A 22,786-nucleotide genomic window follows, 5' to 3' on the forward strand; every position below is an offset into this window, starting at 1 on the left:
TCAAAAGGAGTAGGTTGAAGTTTGACGAACTTGTAAATCTCCTCTACCCCTTGTTCAGCAAATGAAAGACAATGTTGTGTTGCAAATATACCAACAGTGGTTTCAATAATAAGAACAAAAAAAAATACAATGAATTAATTAGCGATGAAACAGATTGCAACTGCGAAAACAGGTCGTGTCGTTAATAATAAAACAAAATACAATTGAAAAACTGATTGCGACATCTTTTTTCCCCATACATGGTCATATAAATAATCTTGATGATGGAATAAGATAAAGTGAAAAACAGGTTGCTACAAGCTGCGGTTCTTCTTTTTTTTTTTTTAATTATTGTTTGACTTCTTCTCCTGCGTATTTATGTTCGCTGTTTGATTTCGCTTCAAGTGCCCATCAAGGTATTGCTGTTTAGGATGCACAACTTGGAATGTGTGAGCGAGCGAGTGCAGCACAAAGACTTCATCCAAATGTTTTGTTTTTTGTTTTTTGTTTTGAAATCCGACTGGCAAACGTGCCAAGGTATTCGAGGCCGAAAAGTGAATGACCGACCTTGTCTTTTCGGGCCTTGTTGCCCTTCTTGTCTTTGTCGCCTTCCTTCTCCTTCTTGGGGGTTCCCTGCTTTTCTTTGTTCTCCTTGTTGTCCTTCTTCTTCTGTCTTTTCTTGGTGGGGGACTTCTCTGCTCCTTCCTCCTGCTCAAATGCAAAGTTGTTTGGGGGTTATTTACAATGGGGCGGTGGCGGGGGTGGCCTAAGCCGACATATTTTCCGCAACCGCATTCACTTGGACATTTCCTGCAAATGTGCCAGAAAGGTTTCGCCGACCTTGAGCTCGCCTTCTTCCGACGGATTGTCGGACAAGCGCGGCGACGAGACGCTGTTGCCCTGCTCCTCCTTGACCACCTTGTCCTTCCTCACCCGGGGCTTCCTCTTCCTCACTTTGACCTGTCGGCGAAGAAGGCGGGAGAGGTGAGCGGCGGCGACGAGCCGTCGTCGTCGCCGTCGGCGGCTCACCTCGTCGCCCGTTTTCGACACGTCGGCGCTGTCTTGCTCCTTTTTGAGCAGCTTGAGGAGATACTCGGCCCTCGCCTGCAGCTGCTTGGCCTGCGGCTTCTTGCCCGGATCGTCCGGCAGGATCTGGACGGGCAAAACGGAGATGCAATTGGAATTTTCATCAGGGACGATACCAATGCCGATTATTACACATTACAATACAATACAATTTTATTTATAGAGCGCATTTCATAGCAGCTAGAGCTGTAACAAAGTACTTTACAAACAATACAATAAATAGAACAAAAAACTATAAAAGGCTGTGATACATGTAGAAGTAAATATAGACATAAATAATATATAGATATAAAGAAAATATCAATAATGAAACCGATAAATTGACTTAAAACACTATGTACAATTGACATATAATTTGGAGCCCATATTTGCAGTAAAAAGGAAAATATTGGCATCAAAAAATGAAACATGAAAACTCTTAGCTTAGCCTGTACGCATGTTTTTTTAACATTTTTTTCAGATTGACATAATGTTGATGTTTTTTACTATTATACATTTTTGACAAAGAGCCATATCTTTGTAGTCAAATTCTAACAAAGTTCAGCGAGCGCCCAGTGCCATCGGCATGTCTTCAAAAGCGACATGAAAACTGAAACAATCGCTCCCTATGGCTTTCGACAGTCAATAAAGTTGTCCAAAACGTCAAAATGACAGAAATGTTCAAATTCCACTCATCTTTTATTTTGATTTCAAACAACACCGAAAGGTGCGGAGTGTTCCCAGGGTCAGTTAGAATCTCTAATAAAGTGAACTGAACATTTCAACAAATAGCTCTTTGAAGTTAACGCAGTTTTAAGTTGATTTATTATCGGTCATCAGATGTTTAAAAAAAAGTCCGATTTTTGATGAATATCGGTATCTGACTTTTTGGCGCGCATAATCGATTCAACCGATAATCGGTCCATCCCCACTTTTTACCGCTGTTTTTTTTTTTTTTTTAGCAGACGACAGGGGCTCAACGACTCGGCTATTTTCGCTATTTGCGTCGCGGCCCGTTTTACTGCACTTGCCTTTTGGGCCAGCTTGAGGTCGGGATCGGTCTTGATCAGATCCCAGTTGCTGAATCCGTGCTCATAAATTCCGAGCAGGAGCTGAGCGTCGTCGTCCACGTTCCAGTCGACGTCGAAGTGGGCCACCTTGACCCTGCACGCCAGCTTGAACCTGCGGGCCGGCCGAGCAAAGTCAATCCGCCGCGTGGCAGCGCGACGGCCCGACGGCCCGGCGGCCGGCTTACGCGTTGCGCTGGGCCGGATCGCACGGCACCGCTTTGTGCAAGGGCTCAAACTCCTCCTCGTGCTGGACGATGGACTTGGCGTTGACCTGCACCCCTGAGATCTTGATGTTGATTCCCCGCCGTTTGCCGGGACCTTTGGCTGCAACGGCAACGTTTTTCAGCTCCGCCCCTCCCCAAATCAAAAAAAAAAAAAGCGTCGCTTGCAGCAAGTGCGTCCGCTTACCTTCCACCGGGTTCTCTTTCAGGTTGTCCTCGTGCTCTTGCACGGCCGCCGCGCAGCTGCCGTGAATGAGTTCGCCCAGTCGCTTCAGGTCGGCGATGGATTTGTCCACCAGCTCAGAGTCCCGCGCGATGGCTTCCAACCTGCCCGCGCCAAAACATGCCTTACTGGAGGTGCGGCGCCTTTGCCGCTAAAGCCCGCTTACATTTCAACAACATGCTCGCGCCGATATTTCTGAGCCAGCTGTTATTTGTACAATTGAATTCATTCGTTTGTTTCATAATGTTCCCAACTACATGAACTTGACGAACAACAAGAATAAGTCATGAATGTCTGCTGTCCTTCCATTGCGTAACCGCTCCCTGCATGACCTTAACCTTTTTATTTTGAGTTGCTGTAATCTGAGACAACTTAATTGTGTGTATTTTTTTTTCCCCCCACCAATAACGGTGATGCCGAGTCAGATCCTAATAATGTGAAATGTCGGCTTTACAGATGCCACGCGTGGCCCGCTGGTGGTGTGTGTTGTGATTCTATAGTCGACCGCTCAACTGCAGAGAGTACCGGGCGTCTCAATCTGAAAATCGTTAGTATTTAAATGAAGTCAATTAAATTGATCTTTTTCGAGAGGTAAAAAAAAAAAAAAACGAGGCCTTTATTTGAGGTGAGGTGCTTATTTGTGACCCAGCAATTCATTGCGACACGGTGTTTTTTCAAATGGAGGGCTGTTGTTGTTGTTGTTGTTGTTTGCAACTGTGCACTTGCCTTTCAAGCGGGGCTCCAAACTTCTTGTAAGCCTTGATGAACCTGCATTGACGAAGAACATGACGAGTCAAGACGAGCGGCGCTGGACCGCACCCGAAGCGGCGTTATTAACGTCCGACCTGCGTATCTCGGCATCGTTGAAGCCCTCCACGTTGTTCTTGCGGGCTCGGGGCCGACCTCTCTTCTTTGGCTTCTTATCTTCGTCGCTGTCGTCCGTCTCGCTGTCGGAGCCGGCGGAGGAGTGCTGCTTGAGCTTGGAGCCCACGTCGCTGTCGCTGTCATTGGCCTGAGCCTGACGCCACAGACGGGGGAGGGGGGGAAGTCACTTTCACTTCTTGATCGGTGCCCGGGGTACGAACGGCCACGTTATTAAAACCGATGAAGTCTGCGTTGTTTTTGCGGAGGTTCGAGGTCGGCTTTAAACGGATCAAATGCGTGCGTCGAGGCTAGATCGCTTGATCGGACGCTGACCCGCTTGCGGAGATGAACCGATGTGTTTTTTTTCAGGGCCGATACCGATTATTAGTAGTCAAGGAGGCCCGATCGCCGATCTTTGGAGCTGATATTCATTTTCAGCAAAAAGGAATATATTGGCGTCAAAATTGAAAAAAAAAAAAGACAACTCTTAACTTTGTTTAAATGCTTAAACAACAGCTCCCTATATTTTTGAAAGTAAAGAAAGTTCTGCCAAATTACAAAATGACACAAATGTTTAAATTGCACTTATCTTTGTTTTGATTTCAAACAAAAGCACAAAGGTGCAGAACGTTGCCAGGGTCAGTACAATCTATGACGTTAGCTGAAATTTTACATAAATAGTCAACACAGCTTTAAACGAATTGATTCTCGGCCATGAGATTTTTCCAAAAAGGACGATAGCAGCACCGATAATCGGCCCGGCCGACAATGGGTCTCTCGCTACCCGCTTGTTGGAGCTCCTGCTTCTGGGCAGCATGAAGAGATCCATTTCCCGCTGCTTTTCCTCCTCCTCGACTTTACGCCGCTGCTCCTCGGGGATGATGTCGTCCCATTCCCGAGATGGCCTCTCCTCGAGGTCGGGAGCGCTCTCCTCCATGCTGGAAAAATTGGCCACCTGTAGAAGAAAGAAAACGGAAACAGATAATCTCGGTTGACGCATTATTTCGTGAACATGAGCGTGGAAAAGCTCAATTGTGCTCTAAATCATCCCTCGGTGCGGCTACCGTCAGCACGATCGCAATAATCATCAAATTTGTGTAGATGCACGGAAAGCGACAAGCGGAGCAAAAGAAAAAAAACCACCTTCATCCTCGGTGGACGCCGCACGCCGAGAGAGGTCAAAGTGCGTCCGGCTTTGCCCTGCGGCCACAGCGCAAGAGCTCGCTGGTCCAAGTGTCGGAAATGGCCTTCCGCTTCGTGCATTCTAACATGGTGACTTTAATTCTGCGTGACTACACAGCCCTGTTTATTGTCACCGTGGATACCGTCGGCCCAAAATGGCCGCCTCTTCCCACGATGCAATTTTTGGGCCCGTGGCATCCGTGGTGAAAGTAAATGGGACAGCATGGCAAAAGGCTACGAGCGTGTACGCCGATCTGCTCGCAAATACAAAGTGCTATTTCTTCACAAACTCCTATTTTCATTTCTTTCTCGATTGCACGGTGTTCATTTTTAGCACGAATAACAATTACAAATATTTTTGGTATCTTTTTATTTTTTTGTATCTACTTTTTAGGACTTTGTTCTGGGTCGGGAACAGATTGCATTTCCTAGGGCTGTGCAATTCATCGAAATGCAATTACAATTACGATTATTACACTACACCATTACAAAATTGGCATACTCGTAAAAAAACTATTATTAATATATCGTCGCTGTCCCGTGAAAAACACTTATTTCCTACCTTTTTTTCATTTTTCTTCTTTTTACATGAATGGCGTTTCCACGTTACAGACAAAGTAATGTGAACATTTTAAAAAAGGTTCCAAAATTGGAGATAAGAGTTCTTCACAGGACAGCGACGATATGTTTGTTTACACAAGGAAATAATACTTGAATTTATACATTTTTTTTTTTTTAAATAACAGCTAATTTTATAAATTTTGATTGGTCCAAAAGTAACTTCCATAATTATAGTGTTAAAAATGTTCTTGTTTTGTACCAAAAAATCATTTGAATAATTGTAATTGAAATTATTACCAAAATAATCAAGATGACTATTTTCTTCATAATCGATCAGCAAACGTGAAACAAACTATTGAGCCAAGCATAAACTACGGAGTCAAGGAACAGATCAAATTTGTGGCCCGACTTTCCATTTATAATCAAGAATATATGACAACATTTGCGAAGCGAAAGAAAACGAGACAATGAAGGTGTCGGCACCTTGAACTGTGACAGCAGCTCATCGGTGGCGCTTTGGCCCTGGTCACTTTCTCTCGTTTCGGCCAGCCTGAGGATCTCGTCAATGTCCATTTCCTGCACAAAACGACAACGACAACGACAACGACAACTTTGATTTCTCAAATGATCAGCCGCGCGCTTTCCGCGCACTGGCGATGAATAACTTTACCTGAGGTTCAGACTCTTCGCCTTCTGCCTCTTTGAAGAGTTCTTCTGCACCAAACTTGAGGATAGCGGTCAGCTCCTCCTTGTTAAACGGGTTCGAACTGGAAGGAAGGACATTTGTGTGATCGTCGGCCATCGACACATTGACGTGACTCCCAAGAGGTCCTACTTGGTTGTGCCCGAGTTGCTGTCCAGTACGGTTCGGCCGGTGGTGTCCATTCGCTGGATGACCAGATGGTCCAAAACCATCTTCTTCTTGGCCCTCTCGATGATGTCCTCCTCAACTGTTCCCTTGGTGACCAGTCGATATATATTCACCTACGGCCGGGACAAAAGCACAAATAAAGGCCAAATGGATCCCACCAGACGGCTTCAGGGTGAAGAAGAAGTGATTGAACACACTATCACAAACTAGGCGATTGGTCAAGTTGGGGAACTGTGCTGAAAAAAAATATCAATGACATCATTGATGAACTGAGTCTTGACTCGACTTTCCTAACACTGTTTTCAACTTTGACTGTATATGACATTGTGTAGGCTTCGCCAGTCGTTTGGTGTTCCACAGGGTTCAATTTTGAGGCCCGTGCTGTTTGCTGGCTTCCATCTTGAGAAAGCATGGTATTGACTTTCGCTGTCACATCTCTGTCCAAGCAAAAGAGCACTGAACTTGTTCAATTTCAAGAAAAGAAAACAGAAGTTACGGTGTTTGGTCCAAGTGGACCTTCTAAATCGTGCCGGGGAATTTAAATTGGAGGGGCAAATTACACACAACATCTGTTGTTGAATCCAATTTTTTATTTTTTCAAATTTCAATCGTAGGCATTTGGGCCTCTCCTTTCCCGACATCGCTTAGAAACAGTCAATGCCTTCGTTACATCTCGGCTGGATTACTGTCATGCATTTTATTTTGGAGTCAGCCAGTCCTCCCTCAAGCGTCTCCAAAATGCTGCTGCCCGCCTACTAACTGGAGCTCGGAAGATCGAGCACATAACACCAATTCTGGCATTTCTGTTCATTTCAAGATTCTTTTATTTGCTACTGGAGGTACCGAGAACTAAGCGGGCGCCTCAGAGGACATCAAACGTTTTCCGTTGCCGGTTCCTCTCTTTGACCTCTCCCGCTAAATGTTAGGGAGGCCCCCCTCTCGGTCCATTTTCAAAACTTTGGAGTCTTTTTATGCAGTTGGGAGTTGTTTTGAAAGTGCTCTATGAATAAGGTTGAGGAGACTCATAATTTACACAGCAATTCCGGGAGGGCCATCATTAATTCTATTCACGTGATGCCAAAGACGCGCGAATTTCCCGTCCGCGGCATACCTGCTTCTTTTGGCCGATCCTATGAGCCCTGGCTTGTGCCTGCAGGTCATTCTGAGGGTTCCAGTCCGAGTCGAAGATGACGACGGTGTCGGCCGAGGCCAAGTTTATCCCCAAGCCTCCGGCTCTCGTGGACAAGAGAAAGCAAAAGTCCTGGAAGACATACGGTGCTCCGTGAGCAAACAAAACCTCCGGGGACAGGCAACAGAATTCAAAGTAGTCGGGCATCATTTTTGCATCATTCATACAAGGTCACAAAGTTTTGAAACTACTGGCAAACGGCGCTCAAGACTTCAACATACCTCTGAGCCTTCGGCGTTAAAGTGGTCCAGTGCTTGCTTTCGAATTTCTCCCTTGATGGAGCCGTCCAACCGCTAAAAAAGGGGACGAGACAAATAACACCAGAGTTCGCTCAATGTTGAACCACGGCTCGATCGCAACAAAAGCTTCTTCCAGCTAACGCGGATGAAGCCGAGCGTCCTGCCGGCGCTTCCATTTAAAACGAGTCGCTGGTATAAATAACCACATGAACTCGCCAACTGGCCAAGTATGTGTGCCACAAGGTTGATATTTGATCCGTGTCAACATTAACGCATTAAGTCAGCATGAACGCAGATGAACGCGAGTGTTTTTATAGCGGTTTTATGAGATTTACATCATAACCACAAAAAAAAAAAATGTATCTCCTGTTCACAAGTTTTACAGTTTGACATGTTCGCCACCTCCAAAATAATTCATATCTCAGCCCCCGTAGAAGATAGAAACATCAGACCAAAAGAATTGGAGAGATTCGGCATGTGGCTTTCACACAGGCCCGAGTTTATTCATTTTTACTGTTTCAATGGAAGATGTAAGTGAAGCACTATTTTAATTAAAGGAATCGAGTGGTGATTACCATTTTGTATTCTCTTACAAAGACGTTGAAATCGTCATTGACTACGAACGTATATCTTAAGCATACAACACGTTTGGATGGTTTCACGGCTTTAAAGTCCGCGAGCGTGTCGTCTATATCGCTGCTGTGACTTATATCAGAGCTCCCGCTATCGACTGTGGTTTCATTACTCCTCGAAAAAAATTACGGATATCCTCCGACAACATCACATGTATATTCTGATGCATTTCATTGGCTAAGAGACCGAGAACTGGATTAAAAAAAAAAAGAAAATGACGTATACGCTCTCCCGGCTTTAAAGGGAGAAAAACGCAACAGCTCTTGAGGCCTTAATGGGTTCAAATAATAATAATGTTATTTTTTCAGAAAAACATGACAATCTAAACCATGTTCTGATGATCTTATATGTATTCATAATTTCATTGCAGGCGTAGAGTTGAAAGATGTGTTTAAGTAAAGATGCAGCCGATTTTAGCAGAGCATCCCGAGGAGACGTTTCACGGCGAGGGGGGCGATATATCAAATCATTATTGCGAGCCTAAACGCACCGTTGCCACATTTGCCATCGGTGATGTTTTTCATAAACTGCAACAAGAATCTGGTTGTGTCAATTCAACCTTTCTAGATTGCCATGAGCCGGATGACTGGAAATCTACAGACATAAAAAAAACGGCATTTTTCAAAAGCACATTCGGATTTTTAATTGAGATTGTGACATTAGGCTAAAAATAACTTGGGCAATCATGCTAGTAGGCCAACAATATATTTTGAAAAAAATCTCAACATTTTCAGTTTCTTTTTTTTTTTGTCCAGTTCCCTTTCCGTTGGAATTTTCCACGCTTCACAACATACGAGTTTCCATTTCTCTCTCGCCGTACTTCTTATACGGCAAAAGGTGAAGCCTACCTGGAAGGGGTAGCGTTTCTTGGCAAGGTATTCAGCCAGGATGTCCAACATGCGAACCATCTGCGAGAAAATCAGCACTCTGTTGCCTCGCTCCCTGAGGCGGGTGAGCAGTTTGTCCAGCAGCACCAGCTTCCCGCTGCCCCGCACCAGCGCCTAGCACACAAACCACACCACGGCCTTTGGCGGGCGACGCGACACGCGCTTGCAAAGGGCCCCATCGGCAACGCCTACCTGCAGGTGTTCCTGCGGCGACTCGGGCTCTCCCTCCTCGGGCTGCTTGATGAGGAAGCCGTGGTTGCAGCACTTCTTCAGCTCCATAACAATGTTCAGGAAGCCCGAGGAGCTGCCTCGGGTGCCTTTGGAAAGAGCTTTGTAATTGCGGGTTAAAATCCACCTGCGGGTCAAAGAAGAAAACTTACTTCGGGTATTCTGGAAACGTCAGAAAAGTTCAACTCCTGTTTTGGGGGACGTGCCTATCGAAAGCAGTGGTGGGGAAAAGAGCGGCCTGGCGGAAATCAAACCAAGCACATTTTTTTTCTCAAAGAATATATATCCCCAGCTGGCATAAAAAAACAGAAACACGGCAGCATTCTGATTAATATTGCGGCTCAGCTTCAGAAAACAGGTCAGCCGTGATTGGTGGTTACCTGAGCAGTTGTGATGTCATTTTAAGACGACAGAAGGGACAAAATGGCCGCCCACAGAGATGTCCAAAAACGGGTGGACCGCAATATTCATCAGAACGCCGTGTTTCAACTAGTGGGCTTGGATAGAACATATTCTTGAAAAAAATATGTTTGGGTTGACTTCCGCTTTAAAGCAGGCCCACTAGTTGAAACACGGCATTCGGATTCATTTTGCGCTTGTGGAATACAAGTTAAGCAGCAAAATGCAGTCGTTTTTAGCCATCCCTGGGGGCGGCCATTTTGTCTTCTGTCGACTGAAAATGACATCACAACCGCTCACGACGACTAATCACGACTGACCTGTTTTCTGAGCCGTGATTGGTCGTCGTGAGCAGTTGTGAGTTCAGTCGACAGAAGTGACAAAATGGCCGCCCCCATTTAGCTAGCTAAAAACGGGTGTCTACAATGCAGGTCACAATCGAAAGAGACACAGAATCGTACTTGTAAAATTGTTTCTGCTGCGCACTCATGTCAACGCGGAGAATCTGCTCCACTTTGGCGGGAAGTGATTTCTCCACGTCCTTTTTGACACGCCGGAGCAGGAAGGGCTCGAGCACTTTGTGAAGACTCTGGTAACCGTTCTCTCTTCCTTTGCCGTGGTCGTCCTCGAAATCTTCCCACGAGTCGAACCTGAGCGCACGGCAGATTGAAAAAAAAAAAAAGATAAATATCAACAGTCTTTTTGGAACGTGCGCACGCCTCGTTTGCGGGATTTCAAAGACGTCGTGGAAGGGGAACGCACTTGTCCGGCATGAGGAAGTGCAGCAGCGACCAGAGTTCTTTGAGCGAGTTCTGCAGCGGCGTGCCGGTGATGAGGAGCCTGTGGTTGGACCTGAACTCCATCAAGGTTTTGTACAAGAGGGAATCGTCGTTCTTGAGCCGGTGAGCCTCGTCGACACCAAGGAACGCCCAGTTGATGTTTCCTAGGACCCCCTGGAGGAAAAACTGTCATTGTCACCCATTGCACCCGTCAACACACATTTTGGTGGCAAGGACGTTTGAGGCTATTTTCATGGCGCAGAATCCCAAAATGACCTTGGTTTTGGGGGAACGGATAGTCCGTATTTTTGCGCAAGTGCTCAGAATACGCAAGTTTGGACATTTTCACTTCATGCGACAACTTTGATGAGGCTGAATTTGTCGTTTCAAGCATGTTTCAGGCGGCAATCCTTATCGCAGAGAGCATTCGACATGCAAATCATGTTTCATGTGACAATTGAGGAAAAATACAATGTGCAAACAACAGATTTTTGTCACGCAAAAACACAAACACTACTTTTCGTAACGGTCAAAGCGCATTTCGTAAATGGCCAAAAGGACATTAATTAATCGTCCAAAATATATCAATGTGAAAAACAACAGCCAAGTCAAAGGCTGTGATTTTTCTGACTCGGCAGCCCAAAATGACACAGAAACCATTCAAATCAATTTAAACAAAACAACAACAAAAAACTGCCGTCTTTGTGAAAGGGAATTTAAAGGAAAACAGTCGAAACAAGCACCCACCTTGTCTTTGAGGAGAATTTCGTAAGTGGTTAAGAGTGCATTGAAACGGATTCTTTTGGTTTGGTGGTTCACCCATTCGTAGTCGCGGATCTATTTGGAGAAGAAGCAACGAGACACGGATGATCAGCCATTCCCGACTCATTCAACACAAAAATGTAACCAAAATTTTTCTGATCACAACCCTCCTTAAAGCGGAAGTCAACACAAACATATTTCCGATTCATTTTGCGTTTGTGGAATCTAAGCTAAGCAGCAAAATGCACTCGTTTTTAGCTATCCGTGGGGGCGGCCATTTTGTCGTCTGTCGACTGAAAATGACATCACAACTGCTCACGACAACCAATCGCGGATCAGATTCCAAAAACAGGTCAGCCGCGATTGGTCGTCGTGAGCTGTTGTGATGTCATTTTCAGTCGACAGACGACAAAATGGCCGCCCCCACGGATGGCTAAAAACGAGTGCGTTTTGCCGCTTAATTTATATTCCACAAACGCAAAATTAATCCGAATGCCGTGTTTCAACTAGTGGGCCTGCTGGGAACATATTCTTAAACTGGTTTGGCAAATTATCGACTGCCAGGCTGAAATGAAAATCTACAACCCAAATGAAAAGGCTCATTTCCAGATTTTTGGGGGGGGGGTCTACCTTTACCCTTTTCAAAGTGACGACAAATGTCCCTTGAAATATATCAGAAGTTCTTTTTCTCGTCAGTGACATGTGTTGTAAAGTGTTTGCGATGGCCTACCGTTTTCCTGCTCATGACATCACCGAGGTAGACCACGACGTTCATGTCGGGGGCCCAGGTGTTGAACTCCCTCTGCCAGGAGGTGAGCGTGGACAGCGGCACCACCACTAAGAAGGGCCCGTAGAGCTGATGCTGGTGGAAGAGGTAGGACAGGAAGGAGATGGTCTGGATGGTCTTTCCCAGGCCCATCTCGTCGGCCAGAATGACGCTGTTGCACCTGAAGATGAGGACGAGAGGGATCCTTTCTGACACGCCTCCTTTAAAGGTGGACACCATTCCAGAGCGATCGGGATCAAAAGTCAACACGGTTGATTTGTTTGCCCGCGTGCGACGTCACACGAGTTTGTGCGCAGCGTGTTATTGAGGCTACGACGGGGCAAGCTAATGCTGCTGGCGGGCCTCACGTGCAGGTGCTTTGGGTGCGTTTAAGAACTCAACCGCTGATTTCTTCTTTTTGGCACATTTTTGCTGAGAGTGTTGTGTACATGACAAGCAATATGCTCCAAGATAAGTTTGGTAGTTTTTGACATCACACGATTTTTTTCGAACAAACGGTACCTGCACCAGGAGTGAGCCAGCCAGTTGAGCCCAGCCAGCTGATAGTCTCTCAGCTCCAGGTTCTCGTCCCCAATATACGCGGGCTGTTTTTTCAGAGCAACAAACCTCGGCCTTTGTTTCAACACCTACGAAAGCGCGGGAACGAAAGGGAATATGAAGCGCAGTTTGTCGGCTCCAGAGCAAAACGCGAGCGGCGGCTGGCCTCGTACTTTGCAGTCCTTGGAGGGGACCGTTTTGCTGGAGTTGCGGTTCAAGAAGCCGTCGATGCAGCGCTGAAACTTCTTCATGACCAGCGCCCCGTCTTCCCAGCTGCACTCCGAGTACGGGAGGCCCATCCACTTGCAGAGGTACTCGGGTTCGTTGGACGACGACTTGTGACTGTGAGCTGGAAGGGCAAAGACGCTCAAGTGAGGGTGGCGTCTTGCGTTGGCTTCCGTTGTTCCGACGCGCGTTCGCTTACACGGGAAGTCGGAGGATCCGTGTGTTTTTCCCGTTTTGGTGGCTGGTGAGGACAAATCCAATGAATATGGACTCGTACGCAAACACCTGCGCCGTGACCGGTCGGGCTCTTACCGATGACGCGCTCCACAAACTGGAACTGCTTGTTCAAGTCTGCAATGAGCTCCAGCTGGCAGTTGTGGAACTCAACATCCTCAGGGGACGCCTTCTTCAACCTAAATCATTTGAATTGGTTCACTTTTAAAACAACTCACCTACTATTTGATGGGTAGAGACTAGGGGTGTAACGATTGATCGAAAATCGATTAAAAATCCATTCAAACCGATGAATCGAATAATCGTTTCGGATCGAGACGAATCGAACCCGAACATCTGAGCGCTCACAAGCCCTATACAGCAACACCTAACAAATGAGAGACGTGGCATGACGAGCACGGTAGTGATGTTTTAAACATCGAATCGGAAATCGGGAAGTGAAAATCGCATCGGGGCTTCAGTGAATCGTTACATCCCTGGTAAGGAGACAAATCATTTTCACCATGCGTTGAGCTCGTCATTTTTCTTTTTGAAGTTGTCCAGCTTCTTCAAGCCCTTGACCTTCTGCTGCGTCAGCGAGTCGACGCTCTCCCACGTGTTGTGGATGTAAGACCAGCCCTTCCACTTGACCAGATACTGCGTTTCCCCTTCGTCGCTGTTGGGGTCAAAGCCTTCGCACGGGTCGCCGTTCTCCTCCACGGCGTACATGGTCGTGGGAGCGCCCGTGGCTACCAATGGCAAAGAACAGAAATCACGTTGACCAGTGAGTCTCATTTTGCACGAAATTGAACAGTTACAGGTGAGGAGCTAGATGGCATAGCAAGAAGCGAGAACCCAAAATGGTTGAAGTCGTGTTGTTGGACTTTATTTACTTGGAATTTCAAATTCATTTTAACGCACTTCGGTGCCTCAGAGACACGCAAACGACAAATTAAGAGCATTAAGAAATGGAATTACACAAATTACAGAACAAATGCAATCATTTGTTACACATGGCTGTAGTCATGATGCTTAGGAACTACGTTTGCTAAGTTTGTCTCCTTCAGTAGCGCAAAGATGGCGGCGAGACATGCCAGCGATCCTGTAGGGGACCCGAGCCCCAATATAATTTGAGATGATTTCACCTACGATTGTATTAAAAAAATATATGCCGATGTGATAGAACATTTTTTTTGCACATTACTGAAATTAATAGCGTTTTTTTTTTTAATGAACGAGCATTGAAAAATCACAACATTCTACAGATTGTTTAAACAAGGTCTCTAAACGATTACTCGATCAGCATGAAATAATTATCGATTCATCTGATAGTCAGTCGGTTGTCCATTAATTGATTAATTGTTGCACCTCTACAAATCAACTTTCACTATTGAAATGAATGCAAACGCCTTTAATCCGTTCCAGTACCCCATAAAACACCACAAAAAGATTTTGCAAAATGTTTTTTATACGAAATATTTCACTCTACAGTATTGTGCTTTATAAAAGCGAGTAATATCCACCAAGAAGATGGTCACACCTCCTCAGTAAGCTGCTGTAATATTCGTCGTTAGCCCATGTATGGCGTTGTGCATTGCGTGTTAGCATTAAGCTAGCAAACTCTCGCAACTCACGCAAAAACGATGGCTGATATTTTGAAAACTCTGAAATCGGCTCACTCGTTGATGTACCGCTACGCATTATTTGCAGTACGTTTGTAAGCACCTCCTTTTTTGCCGATCCTGGTGTCCATGACTTTCTCGATGGTCTCGCTGTCGTCATCCTGCTGCTCCTCGCACGCGTCGCCCGTCATCTCGATCAGATCGTCAGAGTCCGTTTCAAAGTCATGTTGATCTTCTTTATAGCTACGTTAAGGAAACAGCACGTATGATATATGGCGACCCCCCCGCATAAAATTTGACTTTTGCCTGTTTTTTTGGGGGGGGGCGGTTGTTCCTATCCTTTGCCATTTGCTGGCACTTCACCTATTGACTGTTTTTTTTGCTCAGGCCAATCCATGTCTAATATCAATATTTTACATCGGTACCATAAGGTGGCATATTGGCACCAATGCTGAACTGAGGGGAGGAGCCTTTTTGTGAGCCTGTCAATTAATGGCCGATTATGGCTGTAGCAAGGTAAAAAGGTGACAATGCTGGATCATCGGCATGTTTGCAGCAATGTTGCCCCCAGCCTTAGAAAACAAACACACAAACAAAAAAACACCTTTTGACTTTAGTTGCCCCTCTTCGACGAGTTTGTCTCTTTGGAGTGTCATCATCGTCATCATCCTCGTCATCGTCATCATCGTCGTCCTCCTCGTCATCCTCATCCTCTGGAGAGGATTCCTGTTTCCTGGATTTTCGAGCTTTTTGGGACAGTTTTTTGTTTGATGATTTCGTCTGAGGTCTGTAACAGAGCAAGCAGCAGAAAGGAAAGGAAAAGGGTTGATCCACTTTGGCGACCAAAGCAAAATTAAAAAGACAATTTGAAATGTCTTCTTTAAAGCAAGAGTGAGGAACTTTTTTCTTGCTGGTGTCACCAGCTACCAGCAGGGCAACAACATAGGGGTGGAGCAAAAACCGCTTTGAACCGGAAAAACGTTTTTTAATTTAAAAGGTGCGAATCGAACCAAATCGTTCCACTTTGAAACGTATCGAGATATGCATCGAATCGTCTTTTATTGGAGGGATAGAGGAATGTGGCACATTTACAGTACTGACAAATTCATTCAAATGCGTATAAAATAACAACAAAAACGTAATTGAATCATACACTATCGAACTGAGCCAAAACTACATCGAATCAAATCATAATCTATCTTATTGAGTCCGAACCGAATCGCTCCATTTTCAAATCGAACCGTCCTTGAGTCGTTTCGTGACATTTCGAGAATCGTATCAAATCGTCTTTTGTGGAGAGATTCACACCCCGACTACAACGGCATGTTGGTGTTGCTTTGGCAGTGCTGGTCTAAGATGCGTTTTTTTTTAGTAAAGCTCCGATAACATGCGACTACATCACTACGTAGTTCGCATATGCGCACTCCCCACGCAGTCACGTCACACATACGTAGAAGCGAGCGCCATCCAAATGTTTCTTGTGCGACGACAATATGCTTTCCGACCCCAAAAATTCAGCTTTGGCCTTCGTTTGCAACTCAACTCGGGGCACAGCCCAAAAAGTTGCCAAATGAAATGAATATGAACGTACGGCGTATATAAAGCGCTAGATAACGGAAGTGCGTGCACTCCATTTACCATCTCGATCAAATACATAAAGTACATAATGATATGTAGTATATAATAAAGTATGTAATAATAGAACGTTTTGTATCACGCAACAAACTCGCAAATGAGATTATTATGACAATGATGTGTTTTGGGAGTTTTGCCTCTGAGGTTTGTTGTAGTTATTTTATTTTATTTTTTGATGGGTTTTTAAATGTTCCCACTCCTGCTTCAAGTCACCCACGTAACAGACAGAAAAGGAAAAAAAAAAAAAAAAACGACATGGAATGAAGATGACCAGCTGTCTGACGGCCAGGCCTCGCTAAGCTCTTACCTTCTCGCAGGAAGTCGTCTGGATCTAACTTTTTTCTCTTCCTGCTCACTGTCTGTACTGCCGGAAGCTTCCTCCTCGTCATCATCATCATCATCATCATCATCATTCCAGATACTTTACAACAAAGAGATGCCACAAGTTCACCCACACGGCCCGTCACCGCTGTTTGACTTTTAACGAATTGCAAGCTTGTCATTTTTTTTTTTTTTTTTTTTTTTTGGGTTCACACAATTGGAAAATGATCAGAATGGCGATGACATCATCACCCGGCTGACTGCACTTAACTTGGCCAACAGACACCCAGTTGCAAATGAGAAGACATGATGAAGATCAATAAAATATGAGCACTAAGTCAAAAGGCTGTGCAAATGTAATCGATGACATTGTGACTGGAATGAAATGCTTTGAGCGACTCATGCGGTATATGAGACGTTCGCCAATACTCACTCCTTCTTTTTGACGCGAGAGCTTTTCCGTTTTGGACTTTCACTTTCGGAGTCGCTGCTACCCTGCAAAAACATTGACATAGGTTTGAAGTACCCTGTCTCCGGAAAAAAAAAAAAAAAAAAAAAAGTGTACTTTGCGCAGCGGCGTTAGATGAGCTTGTCCCACGCTGCCATTCTCACTATTTGCTTTGTTTTACACTCATGGCCGACAAGTGTCGCATGACTTGCAGCCGAAAGAACATCAAGTCCGTCAAAAACAGAGCGATGAGCGCCTGCAGCGTTCGTATGCATTTCTTGCGTTTACCCCAGCGCCGATGTTCAGGCGAGATGGTTCTTGTCTACTGCGATTTGACCGTCTGACTCCGTACATGTCCGGATGCTCCTCCCACATCTGGAAATAAAAATAAGAATGACTAGTAATGTACAGGTTAGACTTTTGAAAGCTAACAAAATTCAGGCAAAATCATCATTTCCTTCATGACCTTTAAGCGGAAATCAACCCAAGCACATTTTCTTTTTCAAGAATATGTTTTCTGCAAGCCCACTAGTTGAAAAAAAGCCACTCTGATGAATATTGCATTTGTGGAATGAGAGTTAATGCACCCATCTGTGGGGGCGGCCATTTTGTCACTTCTGTCGACTGAAAATGACATCACAGACCCTCAGGGCTCAGATAACAACCAATCATAGCTCAGCTTCAGTAAACAGGTCAGCCGTGATTGGTCGTTACTTGAGCTCTGAGTAGTTGTGATGTCATTTTCAGTCCACAGAAGTGACAAAATGGCCGCCCCGAGATGTCTAAAAACGGTTGGATTAACTCTCATTCCACAAACGCAATATTTATCAGAATGACTTTTTGTCAACTAGTGGGCCTGCTGGGAACATTTTCTTGGAAAAAAAAATGCTTGGGTTGACTTCCGTTTTAATCAAGAATAGGTCCATATTAGGGTTGGGCAATTATAGGAAAAAAAAAAAAAATCCTGATTATTTTTTATGAATATTGAAATCACAATTAATAAAAACCATGATTTAAAAACTGTAGATATTCAACTACTAAATATCAACGGATAAAAAAATGATCACCGTAGCTTCGTGCCTACTCATTCCTGCATGTTGAACACGTAATTCATCAATACGGAATTGTTTTTGTCAAGTACAAATGACCTCGTCAATATGTTGAAGTCAAGCCGCTTGCATTTTTTGAATATCATAAAAACCGAGCACTTGGGCAGGGCTGTGTAGTTTTTGTTTTGACATACCGTTCACCGTATTTGTAGAGTACAAAGATACGAGCGGCAGGTGCTCCTTTTACCTTCTTGACATCAGCGAGACGCTCCTTCTTCTTAACCGGCTTGTCTTTGAGATCGCTGCTTGCTTGCCTCTTGGACTCGGCCGACTCGCTCCCGCTCCCCGAGCGGCTCTCCGACGCCGAGGAGCTGTTGGACTCGGACAGGCGCGGCCGCCGCCTCTCGCTGCCGCGATCGCTGCCGCGCTCGCTCTCGGACTGACTGCCCGACTCCGACGCCGAGCGGTTGGATTCTTCCGAGGCCGAATTGCTGCGGGGACAAGAACACGGCCCGTTTCAAGCTGCGTCTTCACACGCTGGTCTTCTGCATTTGATGCGCGTGCAAGTCATAACGGCAGATTCATCAAACATTTGGAGTTGATTTGTCAGTTCCATTTTTTTCACTTTTACTTGTACCAGCAAATGGCGTCCAACAGGGTGGAGCCATTTTATTCTGTTCAATTGTTGAACATTTGAATGACTGTTTGGACCCTGTACACGTGGACAAAAGGGACATTTTTGCAAATATTTTCGAATTACCGTGGTACCTTGACTTGTGAGTGCCCCAAAAAAGAGCTTTTGGAGGAACACGCCCTCACTTTCTTGATTTTTTTTTTCTTTGTGTGTTGCGAGATAAATTTTGAGGGACGAGCAAGCTTCAGATAAGCCGTCACTCAAGTAAAGCGAAAAAATTGGACTAATTCAAATGGAACAAAGAGAATTTTCTGACAAATTTGCTACCTGTGCTTCTTGGCATCCACTTGGAATGCTCAGTTACACATCGTGAAGGTCACTCGCACTTTTTTCCTGATTACTAGCCCTCTGTGTGGCTCCCAAGAAAGTGAAAAGTGCAATTGTGCTATTAGCAAGCCCTGTCAAGGCCTTTTTCACTGTGTGCCATCGCACAAAAATTGAAAACTGTTCAATTCAGAATCAGAATGATCTTTGGCAAAGGATATTAAAGGCACACAAGGAAGTCGCCACTAGTAGTTTTGAGCCACATATACAGTATATATATACACACACATATGTCTCTTTTATCTGTGGGAGTTGATACAAGTTAATGCTGATTTTTTTTTTTTTAATGAAAATGTTCTACAGTTCTAAGCTTGTTTGGTGTCAAAAGGAAAGTCTCAAAAAGGCAAAAGGTGTTTTGCACTCAGTGGTGCATTGTCATTTGCTTTTTCTATAAGTAAATTGGGAGATTAAAAGACTGAAAACTGGGCCTGTCAAGTTCTCATCTAACACTTAATTTTATTCATTATACTGTACCATCATTAATGACGTGAACACCGAATTGACTGAGTAATGTATCGACACAATCAACCATCTTGAAATATCTATCACAGAAATATAAATGAGAACTGACTCTAGATGTATTTTGGGAATGGCAGTCACATTACACCATTAAATCGATGTTTATGGGTACTGGGGGGGGGGACCAAAGAACCCTGTCACATCTGTCTACTGTCATTCCGCACGCGAACACATGAGGGCGCCATTCAACAATAAATTAAAATCCCTAATATGAAAGTGTTGTGACTTAATCAGAATTTGAGCACTCAAATAATTCTTAAAATTGTTTATCTGGCCATTTAAAAAACGGTAAGGGCTATGACTGTAGTAGCAACACTCCACGACCTCTTGCGATGACCTCGCACGGAAGAACGCGACTTCCGCTTTGAGTGACTCACAATGAGGGTGGGACGGCTGATGGAATCTCGAGTTTCCATTGGTCAATGCGTTGCTACGTGACAAGTTCAGCCAATCGCATTTGCTCTGTTTAGACTGCGGGAAGGAGCACTTCCGGTTCCTGAGCCCCACATGCAGTCAGTGAACGAACTCAGCACAGCAGGGAGAGCGAGGGCCATTTGGAGATTTTAAAACAATATTTAACTAAATGTGACTTACTCATTCCGAGAGGTTTAATTTTTTTTTTTGCATTTCAGGTTAGTTTTCCTGCTGCGTTCCCACAATGTTAATGTGTAAAGAAGAGGCCGTTTGATGCCAAACAGGAATAAGATCAGTTAAATGTTTAACCACATAAAATGGCTGCCACGAGTGCACAATACACACGAGTGAGAATGGACAGTTAGTGTGCTCGAGTGTATTCAGTAGTTTATGTAAAAAATGAATGTCTTCAGCACACAGCAGACATTATGATGGTAAATATTTAAATGTTTCTGCAAATATTACATTTAAAGAAGCATGGAACATAAACACCTCAATTTACCTTTTTTTAAGTAAATTTTCAAATGAAACAAATTGTGCAAATGATGTGATTAGTTTCTTTATTGAGAAAAGTTGGGGAAGATGTCAACACTAGAATAGGCCTACTGGCTATATAATTTAAATGTGAATCAAAGTGTTAAGTCACAAAAAAGTATCCACACAATGTACCTTAGCTCAAAAGTTACACTGATATATTCTTGATTAAACGTGTAAAGTCACAAGAAGAAAAATATCCACACAATACTATAGCTAAGTTTTAAGTTGAAATACATTCTTGCTGATATGAAAGTCATCCAGACCTGATTTGAAGTCTACAAGTTAATGAAGCAAAAACATGACAAGAACTATAGGCTCATTAAAATCAATAAAAAGGCTAAACGGTGAGTGGCGATCATGCAAATCACTTTAGACACTCGGTGTGCTTTTGTTTGATGGTAATGAGTTTCGATTCAACACAACTTGAAAAGTGCATCCACACTTGTAAAAAGTTTTAAATGTCTGACAAGTTCATTTGAAATTAGTTCATCCATCTATCTCCGGAAATCCAGAATTAGTAAATACAAAAAAAGTTTTACCATTTGGAGTGTAGATCCACGTTCATTTGCATAAACGTGGAGCAATGTTGAACAAAGTTGCATTAAAATACATGTTACAATCCAAAACGTTCTTTAGGGTCAAATAACGTTGATAAAATGGCGCAATGCAGCCCAAAGGAGAAATACAAGGCCGTGTTGTTGTAAGGTAAATAAAGCAAGGTGAAGAAATGATTTGAAACAACACAAAGCATGCAATGCATTCGGATGGACGGAGGTTCGATCGCATTCATCTCCAAGGTAAATCTTCCAACGCTGGGGCCTTGCAAGCTCACGACACTAACAAATGCTACGAACATCGGGGTGTGGCTATTAAACAATAGCAAGGTCATTGGTGACAGTAGTGCACTTCGTCAGGGGCACGCATATGCAAATGCCCATGACCCCCCACCCCCCCACACACACAGGTGATCGACCATGCTTGACAAGGTAAACAAGTTCAGCAGAGTGTATTTAAAAAAAAAAAAAATAGAGTTGCATACCTGGAAGCATTGCTTTGCGTCGATCCTTCATCCCCTTGCGTTTTATTTCTGTTCTTCATTGTTGAAGAAGAATGTGTTTATGTTTTAAATGTGTGTATATGTGTATATATCCTTTGGGAGGGATGATCCTGTGTCCTGGTATTCGTGTCAAAAAGTTCCAGGAGGCATAAAGTAGCACACAAGTCCCTCAAGATTGCCTTCGCCCCACTGCATGCACTTTAAATCCCAAGCGATGCGACGTGAGAAGGGAAAGTGGAATTAAATACAAATGATTGATCATTATATATACATGTATATATATATATTATATATACACGAAATATACTTGCTCAAGACATATGCTACTCCATTAGCCCACATATGCCAGCTATTTGTCCAAGTGCCGAATCGCATCAATTAATTCTAACTGCGTCATCAGAAAAAATGCCACCATTACAAATAGTTATACATGAAGAAAATGTGGGATTAATAAAGAAAACAATGTAAACAGAGCAATCCCATAGCGAGGTAGTATCGATAGATTAACTATTTCGTTTCGACTCGCCGCGGTAGCAAAATTAAATAAAACGTCAAATCAGCACAGGCAGCCCCAAAAAAGTAAATTATTTGTAATTAAATACAAAAAGAATCACGTTTTAAATACATCGTAGGCCTCTCCGAACGTGCTCTGCTGTCAAGCGCCAGCGAGACAAGAGGCGAGCAGCACTCTAAAAATGGAGGCGCGCCATGGCTGCCGGAGCCCTGCATGGAAAACAACGGCGAGCACTCCCACGGCAGACGGCTCCGTCGACGCGCAAAAACGGCCACAAAAGCCCAGCGAAAACGGCGTCAAACCCGTCAAAACGTCGAGCGAGTGAGCCGAGGCATCACTTGGACATAGCAGGACGTCGCCTCAGTCGACACAGGGGTGCAAGAAAAACGGAATGACGACAGCCCATAGCAGCCTTCCTAAGGATCATCCGCCATCTAGAGCTCCTTCCTAGCTCTGAAAGCCTTTGATTGACGTTATTTTCATTGAGCCAACACTCAGGTGATGTGGAAGTCCCTCCCCTTCATCTTTAACTTTTCGTTTATAGAAACGTCGAAGTATGTTCATCGCAATGTAACGAGCACCGGCCGAAAGTGAAAGTGTTCGGCTCACTTAAGTGGACAAAGAATAACGAAGAGTGGACATTATTTTTTCCCCCTTTTGCAGCAATTGCATCACTTCCTGCATGAACAGGAAGAAGAAAAGCCAGAAGCCATTTTAGAGAGCTGTAGGAATCCATTT

General features: G+C 44.3%; 1 protein-coding gene across 4 annotated transcripts in view; it reads right to left on the reverse strand.

Annotated features, from left to right (window-relative positions):
- The window catches only part of chd2 (chromodomain helicase DNA binding protein 2), a 28,330-nt gene extending 5,640 nt beyond the window's left edge, over positions 1-22,690 (reverse strand). Inside the window, exons 1-32 of one of the 4 annotated variants that reach the window (XM_086028123.1) lie at positions 21,517-22,681; positions 18,237-18,480; positions 17,183-17,315; positions 16,926-17,019; positions 16,479-16,592; positions 15,141-15,323; positions 14,640-14,779; positions 13,438-13,663; positions 13,014-13,114; positions 12,901-12,942; positions 12,650-12,825; positions 12,441-12,565; positions 11,883-12,099; positions 11,138-11,227; positions 10,374-10,564; positions 10,073-10,261; positions 9,177-9,339; positions 8,946-9,098; positions 7,447-7,518; positions 7,148-7,297; positions 6,001-6,149; positions 5,836-5,932; positions 5,649-5,741; positions 4,207-4,377; positions 3,404-3,576; positions 3,285-3,326; positions 2,523-2,662; positions 2,300-2,438; positions 2,076-2,226; positions 1,009-1,131; positions 820-939; positions 547-687 (exon numbers count right to left, since the gene is read on the reverse strand). In XM_086028123.1, coding sequence (XP_085884249.1) covers positions 547-687; positions 820-939; positions 1,009-1,131; positions 2,076-2,226; positions 2,300-2,438; positions 2,523-2,662; positions 3,285-3,326; positions 3,404-3,576; positions 4,207-4,377; positions 5,649-5,741; positions 5,836-5,932; positions 6,001-6,149; positions 7,148-7,297; positions 7,447-7,518; positions 8,946-9,098; positions 9,177-9,339; positions 10,073-10,261; positions 10,374-10,564; positions 11,138-11,227; positions 11,883-12,099; positions 12,441-12,565; positions 12,650-12,825; positions 12,901-12,942; positions 13,014-13,114; positions 13,438-13,663; positions 14,640-14,779; positions 15,141-15,323; positions 16,479-16,592; positions 16,926-17,019; positions 17,183-17,315; positions 18,237-18,480; positions 21,517-21,575 — 4,401 coding nt within the window. In that variant the 5' untranslated portion in view covers positions 21,576-22,681. Of the gene's footprint in view, positions 1-546; positions 688-819; positions 940-1,008; positions 1,132-2,075; positions 2,227-2,299; positions 2,439-2,522; positions 2,663-3,284; positions 3,327-3,403; positions 3,577-4,206; positions 4,378-5,648; positions 5,742-5,835; positions 5,933-6,000; positions 6,150-7,147; positions 7,298-7,446; positions 7,519-8,945; positions 9,099-9,176; positions 9,340-10,072; positions 10,262-10,373; positions 10,565-11,137; positions 11,228-11,882; positions 12,100-12,440; positions 12,566-12,649; positions 12,826-12,900; positions 12,943-13,013; positions 13,115-13,437; positions 13,664-14,639; positions 14,780-15,140; positions 15,324-16,478; positions 16,593-16,925; positions 17,020-17,182; positions 17,316-18,236; positions 18,481-21,516 lie in introns of all 4 variants that reach the window. The other 3 variants (XM_086028120.1, XM_086028122.1, XM_086028121.1) reach the window with 3 other exon arrangements.
- Positions 22,691-22,786: the final 96 nt, after the last annotated feature.

This window comes from Filicampus tigris, chromosome 4, assembly GCF_054856515.1.
Source record: "Filicampus tigris isolate MCC_2025a chromosome 4, RoL_Ftig_1.0, whole genome shotgun sequence".
Classification (NCBI taxonomy): domain Eukaryota; kingdom Metazoa; phylum Chordata; class Actinopteri; order Syngnathiformes; family Syngnathidae; genus Filicampus; species Filicampus tigris.